General features: G+C 44.2%; 1 protein-coding gene across 2 annotated transcripts; it reads right to left on the reverse strand.

The window, feature by feature from the left end:
- Positions 1 to 8,355: 8,355 nt before the first annotated feature.
- On the reverse strand, positions 8,356 to 12,263 carry LOC147438809 (uncharacterized). 2 transcript variants are annotated; one of them, XM_086484781.1, is made up of 6 exons: positions 11,285 to 12,246; positions 11,123 to 11,166; positions 10,987 to 11,015; positions 10,561 to 10,596; positions 10,479 to 10,502; positions 8,356 to 10,349 (listed from the first exon to the last, which is right to left on the reverse strand). In XM_086484781.1, exons 1-6 carry the CDS (start codon positions 11,367 to 11,369, stop codon positions 10,271 to 10,273), a joined length of 297 nt encoding a protein of 98 aa, XP_086340907.1. In that variant the 5' UTR covers positions 11,370 to 12,246; the 3' UTR covers positions 8,356 to 10,270. The 2 variants fall into 2 exon arrangements, 1 of the variants encoding a protein (XP_086340907.1); XR_015184519.1 differs by having other exon boundaries at positions 8,356 to 10,596; positions 10,828 to 12,263.
- Between the last annotated feature and the right edge of the window lie 3,741 nt (positions 12,264 to 16,004).

Genomic DNA, 16,004 nt, shown 5'->3' on the forward strand with positions numbered 1-16,004 from the left:
AATGATATTGTTAGTCTCTGATTCTCATGCCTCATTGCATGATATGCCCAACTTGGGAAGGGCCAAGGAGCTTTGGGTGTTTTCCAACGGATGCGAAGCAAGGGTGTCCATCCAAATGCAATTGCATACGCTCTAGGCTATTTTCAACTGATGCAAAGAGAGGGAATCTCTCATGATGAGATGTTGTCTCAAGGATTGAGTGCATAGATTGTAGGATATGCAAAACTTGGGCAAGGCCTAAGAGATCTAAGCATTTCTTAGCGGATGCAAGGTGAGGGTGTCTACCTAAATTCAATCACATATGTTCTTGACTGTTTTTAGCTGATGCAAAGAGAGGGCATCTTCCATGTTGCATTGTTTTCTCAAGGGGCTATAGAATTTACAATGATAGTTTTAGTCTCTGCTTCTCATTCTTAATTGCGAGATATGCCCCAACTTAGTTAGGGCCAAGGAGATTTGGGCATTTTTCAGCGAATGCAAAGCAAGGGTGTCTATCCAAATGCAATCGCATATGCTCTAGGCTATTTTCAGTTGATGCAAAGAGAGGGCATATCTCAGGATGTAATGTTGTCTCAAGGAGTGCATTGATTGTAGGATATGCCCAATTTGGGCAAGGCCAAGGAGATCTGGGCATTTTTCAGCGGATGCAAAGCGAGGATGTCTTCCCAGATGCAATCGCATACGCTCTAGGCTGTTTCAGTAGATGCAAAGAGAGGACATCTGCCATGATGCAATGTTTTCTCAAGGGGACATAGAATTTAGAATGATATTGTTAGTCTCTACTTCTCATACCTGATTGCGGGATATGCCCAACTTGGGTAGTACCAAGGAGCTTTGGGTGTTTTTTAGCGGATGCAAAGCAAGGGTGTCCATCCAAATGCAATTGCATATGCTCTAGGCTATTTTCAGCTGATGCAAAGAGAGGGCATCTCTAATGATGAAATGTTGTCTCAAGGAGTGCATTGATTCCAGGATATGCCCAACTTGGGCAAGGCCAAGGAGCCCTAGGCATTTTTCAGTGGATGCAAAGCGAGGGTTTCTACCTAGACGCAATTACATACGCTCTAGGCTATTTTTAGCAGATGCAAAGAGAGGGCATCTGACATGATGCAATGTTTTATCAAGGGGCAATAGAATTTACAATGATATGGTTAGTCAGTGGTTGTTGAAACAAAATGTTTTTCTTGGCACTACCTTGGTCGACATGTATGCCTAATGTGGTTCATTTCATAAAGCACAAAAAGTACTTTAGGAGATTCCTGTCCAGGATGTCGTCTCTTGAATTTCCACTTAATTGCGGGATATGCCTAACTTTGGTAGGGTGAAGGAGCTCTGGGCTGTTTTAAGTGAATGTGACATTGTGATTGGCACTACCTTGGTCAACATGTATGCCAAATGTGGTGCAGTTCATAAATCACAAAAAGTGCTTGAGGAGGTTCCTATCTGGGATGTCGTCTCTTGGAATGCACTGATTGCTAAATATGCCCAGCTTGGGCAGGACCAAGGATCTATGTAACCCCTCAATCTGTCAGACATTTGGCACTCAAAACCATGCTGAATTCTATCGTGCAACAACCTTCAAAATAAGTAAGATGGTGCCAGCTTGCAGAGATCGCAAGATTACATAAAGAACTCGCCATCTGTTCTACCAACCCAGCTTTGATAGCTCTAACCATCAAACCCTTTTGCATGCAAGCAGAGCGTAGACTTCACATGTGATGAAAAATTCCAACCTACAACAACAAACCCCTTCAACATGGAAAAATCCATGGCCAATAAACTATGGAGTTCTCACAACTACATTTCAGTTTTTTTTGCTTTCCCTTTTGAATGTGGTGGTTGCATTTGAGGACTCTACTTCTCATGCCTGATTGCGAATATGCCCAACTTGGGTAGGGTCAAGGAGCTCTGGGCTATTTTTAGCGAATGTGATTCCAGTCCCCCCTCCTTGCCACGCGTCAGTAGCTGCTCTATCCGACGAGTGCGCTCTACAACTCATGACACAGGGACAATGTGAGAGAGAGAGAGTGACAGAGAGAGAAGCTTTTTGCACTACACGAATTGTGTTGTTGAGAGAAAGACTCTTTGCTCTGGCAACGATGGTCCACACGTCCACTAGAATGTGAGGCGCCGCTTGCACACAAGTAATGTGTGAGAGAGAGTGAGTGAGAGAGACTCTTTGCTGGTGAGGACTGTCCGCATGTCCACTAAAATTTGAGGTGCCGCTTGCACACAAGTAATGTGTGAGAGAGAGAGTGAGCGAGAGAGACAACATCAATATCTCTGCAATTCTAGCAGCTTCATTTGAGCAGTCCCTTCGCATCAACTTGCACATTACTCATGCTTGGCTCTGCTCACCCCTCCGCAAAGGTGATGCCATATAAGGGATGGCAAAGAGAGGCAGGGTTTGTGAAAGAAAATGGAGTTCTTGGGCAATGCCTTGGTCGACATGTATGCCAAATTTTGTCTCAAGGAGTGATTGATCGGAGGATATGCCCAAATTGGGTAGGGCAAAGGAGCTCCAGACTGTTTTTAGCCGATGCACTGAGGGCATCTCTCATGATGCAATGTTGTCTCAAGGAGTGCATTGATTGCAGGATATGCCCCCCAACTTGGGCAAGGCCAAGGAGCTCTAGGAATTTTTAGCAGATGCAAAGCAAGGATGTCTACCCAGATGCAATCGCATACGCTTTAGGCCGTTTTTAGCTGATGCAAAGAGAGGGCATCTACCATGATGCAATGTTTTCAACCATTCCCATCTTACATGCCCACCATTCCAGCATCGACCTCCTCTAGGAGGTATGGAAGAGTTTGAAAAGCATTTTGGAAGGCATGTTTGTAGATTCATGCCCTTACAAATGTAATTTGTGTGTATATGAAAGGCATTTCATTCTCTTCATGCACTTTTGAGCTTTTAAAACTTTTGCATATCACAAGAAAAGGCGTCTTTCTTGAACATCTGGGTACAATGCTTCATTTTGGTAATCAACTATTGCATACTTGGAAGCTAGAAAGCGAGGTCACCTACTAACACTTTGAACGAAATAGTCAGGTTTTCAAGGTTGAAGTTATGTCATGGGTCACACTTAATGTAGGATATGCCAATATGATTACCTGGGCCTAAAAAAAAATTGGAGTATTTTTAGCCTTCTTTTTGGAAAGATGTGATGACTTTGTCAAATCATTTTCCACCTTCAAACGTGCCTTTGCATGGTGAGCCTCCCATGTAAAGGTGTATGTAGACAATTATTCAAGTAAAAGAGGTAACATTTTCTTGAGGTTTTTGGTTAGATCTCGACATCTATTTAACTTTCTTGCTTGCATTCATCACTGAAAGAACTTAGGGTAACTTAAGCTAAAAATTGAAAGTGAAAGGTCCACATTGGGGGGAGAGAGAGACATATGAAACAAAATGTTATTTCCATGCTTTTAAAAGTCCAAAAGGCCATTTTAGAGAGCACTACGAGGAGGAGGGGGCATGCTCAATTGGGGGAGAGGGTACTGCATTTGCGAAGCCGAGAGAGAGAGAGAGAGAGAGAGAGAGAGAGAGAGAGAGAGAGAGAGAGAGAGAGAGAGTTCCCACAACTGAAGGCCTCCACAAAGTTCGAGAGGGAGGCCTTGAGTTTCCTTGCCGAACTGGCAGGGGGAAGGGAGGGCGACTGCAAGAGAACTCCAAGAGAAGGGAATGTTTGCTACCACATGGCAATCGACCCTGTATTTTTAATTAAGTACTAGTAAAATGGTGCCTCCTTCGGTGGCGGCATGGCCCCTCTAACCCTCAAGTCCCTTGCTCCTTGAAAATTTCACAAAGCAAATCAAGAAAATTACTCTCTCTCTCTCTCTCTCTCTCTCTCTCTCTCTCACAGATCCCCCCATCCGTCGTTGTCCTCCTCTGGTCCTTCATCAATGAGAAAATCACCTCTCTTCTCTACACAACCTCTCAGGCGTAGATGTGCGAAAGGCCGCAAGGGAGGTAAGGGACACTATCCACCTTGGTGTGCTGCGAGGCGTCGGCATGTGAGTGCCTCTTTTGCAATCACTGCAACACTCCATGAAGGCAACGACAACAACAACAACAATGTGGACCTCTTGCTTCATTTGTGGGACCTCTTTCTGGGATCAATCTTGCTTGACATGGTAGGATTTCCATCTATGTTTCTTTCACATCCGCTCCTAGCAGGCCGGGATATCGAGCATGGACGGAAAGCCAACTATAAATGGCGGCCATCAAGATGCAGCAATCGGTAGCTTCACTATCCCCACTTCCTCCCACTTCACAATGGCGTCCTTGAGTTGCAGCAAGAAGATAATGGTCCTCGAGCTACTTGATGATGTTGCTAGTGGTGTCTTTAATGTCGATGATGACGACACAGAGCAGGCAAGACACATGCACGAGGGGGGAGAGAGAGAGAGAGAGAGAGAGAGAGAGAGAGAGAGAGAGAGAGAGAGAGAAGAGGGATCATAGAGGAGAATGGACCTCTCATAAGCATATTCCAGCTCGCCATCAAGCTACAACAACCAATAGCTTTACCGTTGGTGCTTTTTTCAAATTCACAATGGCATCCTCTAGTTGTAGCAAGAAGACGGTGGACCCCGCAATGCTGGCTATGCTAATGGTGGTGGCAGTTTTAATGCCGATGGCAATGGTGCAAAGTAGGCAAGACATGTGCAAGAGAGAGAGAGAGAGAGAGAGAGAGAGAGAGAGAGAGAGATGAACTAAATAGATGTTCTTTTTTAGTCTCTCCTTTTAATATATGTAGAGGTCCTTTTAATATATGTAGAGGTACGCAACCATTCAAAACCCTTGTGCCCCATTCTCAAGTTTAGAAAATTTCAACATTTGTAGCTTTCAAAACATCCTTCACTTGTAAACTTCATTAACCCAACTTCCCTTTGCGAAAGCGTACCCATATCAACTAGAGTACTCTCAGTGCCATTACTTTCACGGCTTTAAAGAGAGGTGATCAATATTTAATGCAAAATGTCTAACTTGATATAGCAACTCAGACTTTGCGACTTTCTGATAACTTCACTGACTCTCCTCGTAATACTTTCGAAGAAAAGTGATGGAAAACAATACATGTCTCTAAGAAAACCTTCACAAGGAGCAACGAATGTTATCTTACCAATTTAGTAGAAGCCTTCTTAACAATTTCACAAGAACTTTTGCACAAATTCTCACAATAATTCCTTCATTGTGACTTACCTCAACATCATGAGCTTGTATGAGGGAGGCACCGCATATCTAGCTAGGTACGATTGGAGGTAAGGACCGCACGCCCCATTTGGGGGGGGGCGGGGGAGACTCCGTTTTCCTACACGAGAAAATTTCTAAATTTTCTTGTGCTTCCAATTCCATGAAACAAAACATCAATTTGCACGCTAATTATTCTACTTTCAACATTGTAGACTCAAATTTCAATGTGTCTCAACCATTCCCCATGTTGTACAAAGAGCACGCATCAACTCAGTTGCGGCTTTTTCATCAGAAGCAACAGTCGAACCAACCGACCTACGCCGTGCCAGTGCCCAACAAGGATCCCCCTTCCCATGCGCTTTCTCTTGCTTTGCACCCCTCGAGCTCTCTCTTCCTTTCATCCTCAAGGATTCAAAGAGCAGCTCCAAATTCCTTGAGAACGAGCAATGTTCACTGCCTGTCCTCTGAGAAAGAAGCTTTATTAGCTAGAGAAGTCAAACATGCAGAGGTGTTTCTTTCATGACCTTATTAAAAGCCTGTTATCCCATTGAAGCAAATAGGATACATGCTGACATTCACGTCCATGGTTTACTCGAGAGGAAACATGATCAATTTGTATGCCAAGTGTGGTGCACACAAGTCTTTGACGAGCTTCTTATCCGCGATAATGTCTCTTCTACTGCACTTATTGTAGGATATGTCCAACATGGGCATGGTGAACAAGCTCTGCGTGCTTTGCATCGGATGCAAAGCGAGGACCCCTCTTCGAAGGCAATCACGTAATCTTGCATCTTGACGGCATGTGGCATTATGCAGGATATTGGCACATGGACAAACGAATACATGATCGCATTGTAGTAAAGAGCTTTTGAAATGTGCTTTGCAAAGCTTTTGTCAATATGTATACCAAATGTGGTAACCTTTGAAAGCATTATATGTTTTTTATAAGGGATGTGATTCTTGAAATGCTTTGATCATAGGATATGGTTGACAAGGGCTCACGGCCAGGAAGGCTTGGGCTGTCTTCAACAAATGCCAAGCAAGGCATTTCTCCAAATGTGATCACTTTTGCTTTGCATTTTGAAGGCATGTGGCATTAAGCAAGGCATTGATATGGGAAACCAAATTCCCGATGAGATCTATTGGAAAAAGACAGTGTGCTGATTTGGTGCACTTTTGAAATCATAAAAAGCTCTTTCATGAGCTTCTTGGTCAATAAGAATACACTGGTTGTAGGATGTGTCCCATTGGGGAAGATTAGGAACCTCTAGGCTATTTACATCAGCTACAAACAAAGGTCTTCTCTCCGTGTTCCATCACCTATGCTTCTATCTGAAAGGCTTGTGGCATTATGCAATATTGACATAGAGTAGAGAAGTTTCGATGAGATTTTTAGTAAGGGCTATTGGAAGGATGAGGAAGCTTTGGGTTGTTCTCATCATGTGCAAAGCAAGGGCTTCTCGTATGCAATCACCTATGACATCTTGAATGCATGTGGCATTATAGAAGACAACTTCGTGATAGCAAGAGGTGTTGAATAAAGGTGTCGCCCTTTGCAAAGCGTTGGTTGACATGTATGCTAAATTTGGTTTAATTTTCAAAGCAACAAAAGTGTTTGAAGAGCTTGCTGTCCATATGCGGTCTTTCAAAAGGCACTGATTGCAGAATATTCCTAACAAGGCAGGGCAAAAGACGCTCTTGGTTGTTTTCAATGGGATATCATAAGGTTGTAACTGCTAGATTTGGTCACTGACCAGAATTGATTCAAGCTCTGATTAGGCACACTTATCTCGGCCAGTATCACTTATGTTGATAGCCCCTAGAAATGCTGAGATAAAAATCATTTCCTTCAGCTTTTTCAAAGTTGTGAATTTGTGAAGCTCTTTGATAATCATGCATGAGCTGATTTGCTGATCCATCATCTTGACTACAGAATTGCAATTGGCGGCAAATACATATGTTCCAAGTCTCATTCTAGGTGAATGTGTGTTGTGATGAGGCCAGTTTACTCTGCAATGAGGAAGTTCTTAGCATGTGTGGCTCTCCGAGCTTCGTAAAAACTGCCATCCCTCAAGTGTGAGGCCTCGTTGAGAAAGCCTTCGCTGACAAGGGAGTTGCCTAGCGCCTTGGTGGGAAGTTGTTGAGGCTACATTACTAAGAGCACTCATCTGTATAGTGAGGGCATGTTTACTGTTTTGTAGATGCCTCCTTGCTGTATGATGGTGCTACTAGGGTTTTTTGTACTAAATTCATAGGGCATGTTTACTGTTTTGTAGATGCCTCCTTGCTGTATGATGGTGCTACTAGGGTTTTTTGTACTAAATTCATCTCAAAGGGTAAAGCTTGTAGGTGTTTGAGCTGTTGAAGTGGAAGTTGCTGCTTGTGGATGGAAGCCTCCTGAAATGGTGGGGTACAGCTTCGCAGGCTGTGCTTTGATGAGGGTATTACTAAAGATTTCTAAAGTCAAGAGTCAAGGAGATGCTAAGTCCTCGGCCAATCATGAGAACAATCTACAGAATTCACGGGGCTTGACATATATTAAAAATCATATGCAAGAGATTGAACTAATTGTCAATGTGAGAAGACCATTGTGCAAGATGTTGACATCGGTGTACATCCATCTAGCTCTACTGAATGCTTTAAGGAAAACCTTCCAAGCTACACATTTCCTCATTTTTGACAAGCACCTAGAAGAGCAAACCAAAGCCAAGGATGATCAAGTGATGTCATCGTCATAATAATTTTGTCAAAAAATCTCGCACATCCAAAAAGGTCAACAATGCAAGGGTAATGTCCTCTATTTGGTGCAATACCATATTTTCCCCTCATGTTACCATATACATTTTGCCCTCATCGAATAGGCCTGATAAATTTATGCACTACAAAGTTGATGGCATTGAAGGAGAAAATATTTTGTTGCGTCCATTGAAAATAGTCTAGAGCTTCCTTGGAAATCCTTTCTCAGTATGTACTCCTCTTATTGCAATCCAAGAGACTACATCTAGATAGAAAACCCTTGCTCTGTATCCGCTAAAACAACCCAGAGCTTCCTGGCCCTGTCCTTTTCAAATATATCCTACAATAAATGCATTCCAGGAGACTGCATCTTGAATAGGAAGCTTGGAATTTTTCTACTTCAAAACTACATCACATACATGTCGACCAAAGCTTTGCAAAGCACATCTTTTTCAACAACCCTCTAGTACAATGAAATCATGAATATCTTTGTCCATGTAGACGGCTTGCATAATGCAATTTGCTTCAAAGTGCACGAATAGGAGATGGTGTTTGGAGAGAGGCCCTCACTTTGCATCAGCATAAGAGAACCTAAAGCTTATTTGCTTTATATTTGTTGGGACAAACATTCCAAGAGAAAGTAATCCACACAATAAGCTCATCCATTAATCTTTGTGCTTTCAAAAAATTCATTGCATATGACACATTTCGGCCAAAAGCTTGGCGAAGCATGTATTATTTTGACAACCCCTATCTAACACTTCGATCATAGAGAGTTTCTTGCCCATGTCCCAAGTCTTGCATAATGCCACATGCCTTCAAGATGCAATCATAAGTGATTGCAACAAGAGACGAGCTCTCATGATGAAGAGAGGCGGACTTTGCTTGCCCTTCCCCTATCAGGCATATCCTACAATCTTGTTGCAATCATAAGTGATTGCAACAAGAGACAAGCTCTCATGATGAAGAGAGGTGGACTTTGCTCGCCCTTCCCCTATGAGGCATATCCTACAATCAATGCATCCAAGGACCATATCTCAGACAGGAAGATCTGTAAAAGCTTTTTGTGCTTTCACAAGTACACCTCATTCAGTAGAGTTGTGCATTTGTTTTCCATGTTAACATCTTGCATAATGCCACATGCCTAGAGCACTTCAAGAGATGGCGTTAAGGCAAGCGAACTTCTCTAGAACACCATGCACCTAGCACAGAGTGCCACATATGGCATGAGTATGGCTCGTCAAAATCCTTTTGTGCTTTCATGAGGATGCCAAGATTGGGCATACATGTCAACCAAAGGCCGTTGCGCGGCAATCCCCATATATGCACAAGGTTTTGGAAATGCATACATCTGTCCCTTGTGGTTATTGCTGATTGCACAAGCAACAGGAAAACTTCTTAGAATGATGATAGAGCAAAACATATTCTTCAAGGCCTTGCCCTTCAAGATGCTTGTGAAGGTCAATACATCTGCAATGACACCTTCACAATGCATTCATTCAACACACTTCTTACCCTATTTGCCTTGCGCATGTATATCCTGCGATCGGAGCATTGAGCCCCAGTCTAAACCAAACCGATGGAGAGACAGTTTCTCTTTCACTATGGTTTCTCTCACTCTGAACGCAGCAGAGGTCTTTTAACAGTCTTCCATGTACCTTGCTCAGGTTGTACTCTTTGTCTCCGCACGAGGGTGCTTGTACTCTTGTTGTTCTTGCGCTCCTACTTTCTTTTCATAGCCATGTTGAGCATATTCTGCAATCAATGCATTCAAATGATGATATTATTTCGCTGTTATTAAAAGCTCCACATCACGCTGGTCTGCCTCAATGCCTCTTGCTCCTAGCAATCTCATCATGAATTCTATCTCCCATGTGAAGGACTTGTATAAGGCCATGGGCCTAGCTTCAAGGTGCAAGCAAAAGTGCTTGCATCTGGAGAGAGGCCTTTCCTTTAGAGCTGGTGAAAACAATCAAGAGCTTCCTTGCCATAGCCATGTGTGGCATATCCTGTAATCAACTCGTTCCAAGTGATGACATTCCGAAGAGGATACTCATTAAGAACATTTTGTCCTTTCACGACAACACCACATTTGTGTACATATCCTACAACGCATGACATCTTTCACCAACAGGCCCATGACATCTAGTGATTGCCTTTGGAAATAGGCCTTGCCTTTGGAACTCATGAAAATAGCCCAAAGCTTCCTTGCCACAGGGCATACCTAATTGCAATCAACCCGTTCCAAGTGACAACATTGCGGATACTAAGGCCCTTTTGCGATGGTGCCACATTTTGCATACATACCGATGAAAGCACTGCAACACAAGACATCTTTCACCCATAGCTTGCTCGTGTTCCTGCATCTGCTGCTGCTCTTTTGCTTTTAGTTCCGTTGTACACAGGTAGATTGTCACTGTCAAGATGTTTTAATACTTATTGGCTCGCATTGGAAAGCACCAGTGCTGAAAACCAGATCCTGTTTTGTACTCTATTTTCTTAATAAAAAAATCCTCAATACCCCATGGTGATGTGGAGCACTCACGTTGTTACTTTCACCAAATCTCCCCTAGAGAATCATGGTAGCTAGTATGCCAAATCTGAGTGACATTCACGACGTAAATCACCATCGAATACGCTCCAATGGAAGGGTAGTAATGTACCTATATTTTGTGTTGAAAATCGATCCCAAAACACATGTATACAACTTATCAATCCTCCAAACCTCAAAAGAATGAAAAATTAGAAGTCAACAAATGTGCACAGCAGTAAAAAACTTAGAGACATGGTTAAGAAGATCGTCATGAATACATCACGTGCTCGCATGCCGTGCTTTTGCAATAAAAAAGGAAAAACAATATGTAAGTATGGCAAGGAGGTGGCAGCGTCCTCACCGAGTTATTAGAACTCGTAGGGAACGTGCCCTTCCCTCGTATACTTGTTTCCTCTTCCACTATTTCTCCTCGAGTGTTGAAGGGTCATGTTTGCTTCGCCTTCAATAAAGGAGGGTCACCTTTTTTTGGATTTGCAATGCATTAGGAAGAATTCATTACCTTCCAAGTCTTCCAGCATTCCAATCATTCTGTCACAACAATAGCGTGCGTCTTAGCATCCTCTCATGAAAGAAACCTTGAGCTCCTCGGCCATGATAAGTCTCCTCAACACATGCTCTTCATCTAACCTGCTTACATTGCACATATAGACCTGCACATTCTCTGTATTTCCTCCAAAACCTAACATACATATGCCACAGTCATGAAATTGTGAAGGGCAAAGAAGTATATGCTATATATAGATGCCTTTTGCTGGTGTGCATATGCATGCAACAATGTTGGTTGAGCATGCACCAACCGTATGAGCAATGAGCATGTCTCCCACCAACATCGGTAGAGTGGCAGATCGGCAGGCCATCATCACTGCTATTTTCACTTGGCATACACCCACAGGTTCTCGTCTGTGCTTAGTATAATTTACCATTTGTTGATGCTGTTAAAAGCAATTATGTTGCTGATCTCTACTTTCTCCTAATATTCCACGTGCTGGAACACTCTGCTTGCACCGATAGCAGCAACAATGTTGGTTTATAGCATTGCTCAACACACAGATGCCATTTCATCTGGCATTAGTTTTTCTTCTCTCGTTGTCATGGTCGCCTTGTAGACAAGCCCACGAACATTAAAACACACACCACTGTAGACAATTGTCCCTCAGATCATCAACTGGTTCCGTCTACTAATAGCGACAACCAGGATATTTCCTACTCTCCCCGAGTCCTCTTCCCTCCCCCTCTACTGCTGCAACGCTTGCATCACTGCCGTTCATGACAATCAACTCTTCCACCTTAGGGCACTGCTCGCCACACCAGGATGTTGTTAATGCAGGGCTCGTGATACTAATTTTTTTCCCCCGGTTGTTGTGCCCAAGGCTCCAACTCCGGCCTTCTGCATAGCGTCCTAGCTGCTGCTCGTGACCGACCCTCAGCTTTAACTAACATGGGCTGCTGCTGCTGCTGAAATCGTGCCAAAGCCCACGCTGTTCACGTGGCGACTGACAAATACAGGATTTATGGGGCTGTGCATCCCATTGAAGAAGGTGCTATGCCCGCCACTACAACATCGCGATGACCCACCCGCTTGCCCCCTACCATATTCAAGTCATGCACATACATGCCCCCCACCCCCTTGACAAACCACTACATTGGCTCTTATGCTGGTCTCCATGATGGTTCTGTACTACTCTGCTTGTCTCTTGCACAAAGTGCTTGAGTTATATAGGCTCAAGGGGCCAAACGACAGAAGCCTGGAGGTCTTTAGTTGCGAACTTGCCGGGATTTCCAGACAACCTCAAATTGTCCACAAACAAACAGTATCAAGTAGCAAATGATTGTTTGTTTGTTTTTTTTGTTTTTTTGTTTTTTTTGAGAGAGTAGAACTTTGAAATTACAACACACACACCCAACCCCCGTAGGTGGAGGCAATCCGACTCTTAAGGTGAGTCATCCCAGCTGGATTAGGGTGGCAAATGACTGTTGCATGACCTTCAAGAGATCTTTAGTACCAGGTTATTATCGTGTTTTTCTATACGTGCATTGTTCGTGGAGACTCGAGAGAAAATTGAACAAATGATAATCATACACACTTTGATAATGTCCTACATTCTCAAGTTTCACTAACATCCTTATAACACTCTCTTCATGTAGGCAATGCTTTGACACTTACTTTCCAAGTTTCCAGTGTCCATCAGATGCCTTGGCCATAGAGGTGATGAGAAGCTAATTAGTGAGCTCAATATCCTGCTATGACAACAGTTATGTGCTCAAGATCTACATACACAATCTTATAAAGAATGCTGTTACTTATACATAGCATGTTCGCCACAAATTTGTGTCGGTTATGGACGTTGGAGAGGGGGAATGGGGGAACACGCCCGGCACAAACACAAGGGCCTCTCTATAGCTCAGGGTATCCACATCACCCCTATCCTCTCGGAAAACACCTTCAAACACATAACTCACACAAGCAGACCACCACCTGCTCGATTACCACTGCTCACACACTCCACAAACCACCACACAAGATACACCTACTACCACTGCCTGTCTCCACCCTTACACACGCACATAACCACTCAATCTCACTCTCTCACTCAAAACACCATCGGTTTGGGGGGCACACACTTCCACACAGCCGACACCAAGGAGAACCATGAAAGCAGGAGAAAGAGAAGGGGGGAAGGGGAAACAATAGCACGGGAGGCAACTGTGGCTTGATTGCACTTCAGAAAACATATGTACATGAGCTTGCACTACCATCACCATGGCCATTTTCAAGCAAAAGTTACAAAGGGGCTAGCTTCCTAAAGAACTCCACTTTGCAGGCTTCAAACGGCACTCCAAAAGGTTAAGAAAAAGCCTTTAATTTGATCCATTTTTTACTTTTATAAGGGGGGCCTTTAATTTGGGAATTTACAATTTAATTGGTCCACCTGGCACCTTGAATTGGCATTTTTGGGAAAAGGCGCACCGCCTTGCTCTATCTCTCTCTTCTTCACTCTTCGCTATTGCCCCCTAGCCTTTTTATTTTTTATTTTTTATCCTTCATTTTACACTTTTACCCCCCTTGGGGGAATTTAGCTTGCACTGCTCCTATTTTGATTTTTCCGCCCATCTCAGTCCAGCTCATCCTCATCTTTCCTCTTCTTTGCTTTGGTCCAGCCTTTGCTCGACTTTGGCTTGCGGCCGCCCTCGGGCTCTGCCTCTCTCTCTCTCTTACTCTATTGTCTTGCTGTGGGAGCCTCCTCTTACATGTGGGGGGAAGGGCAATGGCAATGTCGCTATTGCCTCTCTTCCTTTCCAAAAAATTTTGGGGCCGCGGGACCACCCATCAATCGAGCGCCACATCATCATCGGGCTCTCTACATCCTCACCTGCGGACGTGCACCACCGCGCCGCCGCCGCGTTCGGCCAAAACTAGCCCGGTTCCGCCCTGCGCAGCGCCTACGGGCCGCCCTTGCACCATAGCCAAACCCAAAAGAGCTCTCGCTCCTCTTCGATACCCACAATGGCACCCCTTTCCAGGCCTTATACCTCGCGTTCCTGCTAGCGGGCAGCGCATGTGGGGCAAACCCGTCCGTCACGTGGCAGCCCTACAAGGCTTGCTCCTGTGAATTCCTTTGAATCTCCATTAAGCTTTGAAAAATCTTCTTCTTTTTATAAAAAAAAACCTCTTTCAAATGAGTATAACTTACTGCTTCCAAGCCTGATACTCGAGCCATAAGACCCGGCCGAAAGCTCGTATTGTTGGCTTGGATCCACACAATCCTAGTTGTCTCTTGACTTCCCCAGGCCCGCTCAGCAAGGCCGCCAAAAAAACAAGAAAATCATCTGCAAAACTTTCACTGCCAAATGCTCCCAACTTCATCTCGTTGTATCTGGCCGACCGAGTATCCGATTGACATGCCGTCGATTTGTGTTGACTTCACATGATGCACGCTTCTACCAAGAACCTTGGTGAGGCTAAAACAATGCCAGATGGCGCATTTTCCAGTGCGGTCAAATGAGCTCAGACCCGGCCCCAGAAAAAAATTCAACTGACCATATCTTACTATCCAGAGCTCCGATTCGCAATCCGAGAAGACAGGCACGCTCCATAACTCGAGCACTACATGCATATATACTGACATCAATCCGGGCCACCTGTCCTCAGCTGCCCTGGCCGTCGGGGATCTGCTACATACTCTTTCTTTAAACTGCAATATTTTGAGCACCGGGGCTCCGTTTGACGAGCCGTCTGGACTAGCTTCTAGAACACACTGAACACTACATTCTAGGACACTGATTTTGCATTTTGGACATCTTCACATGCCATCCCATCTGAACTATCCCAAAGTACTTTTGATCTAAAAAACCGCTTGAAGCATACATTCCTGCTACCCTTTGGCTGCCAAGGGCCTTGGCACCTGACCTAGCCTTCTGCACTGCACTCGACTGCCGCCTTTGCCTGGCCTAGACCACCTGCTAGCTTCGACCAACTTTGGCTGCACCATCATTGCCCAACCCCCTCGTCGAACATTTATGTTCGACCAAAAGCATATGTACAAAACTTTGAAATTGGCACACCAAACTGTCGATTAAAAGCACTCACAAAACCATAATTGTATGTACAGGCTATGTACAAAAGCTTCATCTTCTTTCTCTCACACACCGCGTGCTTTAGGTGGGTTGCCCAGCTCCCTTGACTATAATTTGCTGCACTTTAGGCACTAGATTCCTACAGTTTGAGCCGTACACCATTTACCCTGTTTCTGAGAAGCTTGCCATTCACTCTTACCAGTTGATAGGTCCCATTCGGAAAGGCCTTCCGCACTTTATACGGACCTGTCCACTTCTTCTTGAACTTTTTCTGGAATGTGAAATCCAGGTAGCTTTCGTACTTCATGACCAGGTCTCCTTCCTCTATCTTCTTGTCCGGCAGGTTCCGATTGAATTTGGCAACCTGCTTCTCTCTCTGCTTCACATAGTAGTCTGTCGCTGCCTCTTGTCCATTTGCAAAGCCTCCAAACTGGCTATTCAATCCTGTAGAACCCCTTGTTGAGTGGCATTGACACTGGCAACACAGCCTCCTTACCATAGACTAGCTCGAATGGAGTGAAGTTTGTAGCCACTTTATAGGACGTTCTATACGCCCACAAGCACTTCTCTAAATTTGCTTCCCACTCAGCTTCCTGCTTGTACACATACTTTGTTAACATCTTGACGATTTGACCATTAACACTCTCGACTAGACCATTGCATTGGGAGTGATAGGGTGAGGAAAACCTATGCTGAATCTTCAACTTCTCCACTAATGCACTCATGAGCTTGCTTCTAAACCCCTGACCCCTATCAGAAATTAACACCCATGGAACACCAAAACGGCAACATATGTTATCAAACACAAACTGAGCCACCACATTAGCATTTACTTCCTTCACTGCCTTGGCCTCGACCCATCTAGTAAGGTAGTCAATGGCTACCACCACGTACTTCTTATCACTAGTAGACTTTGGGAGAGGGCCTATAGCATCCAGACCC

Source organism: Adiantum capillus-veneris, chromosome 16 (genome assembly GCF_014529385.1).
Source record: "Adiantum capillus-veneris isolate H3 chromosome 16, ASM1452938v2, whole genome shotgun sequence".
Lineage (NCBI taxonomy): Eukaryota > Viridiplantae > Streptophyta > Polypodiopsida > Polypodiales > Pteridaceae > Adiantum > Adiantum capillus-veneris.

Coding starts and splice junctions, on each gene's coding strand:
- LOC147438809 (XM_086484781.1), bottom strand. CDS start 11,369: ATGCCAAGTGAAAATAGCAGTGATGATGGCCTGCCGATCTGCCACTCT. Junction 11,167..11,284: donor ACATGCTCATTGCTCATACG/GTTGGTGCATGC, acceptor TATGTATGTTAG/GTTTTGGAGGAAATACAGAG. Junction 10,597..10,986: donor AATGCTGGAAGACTTGGAAG/GTAATGAATTCT, acceptor CACAAAATATAG/GTACATTACTACCCTTCCAT.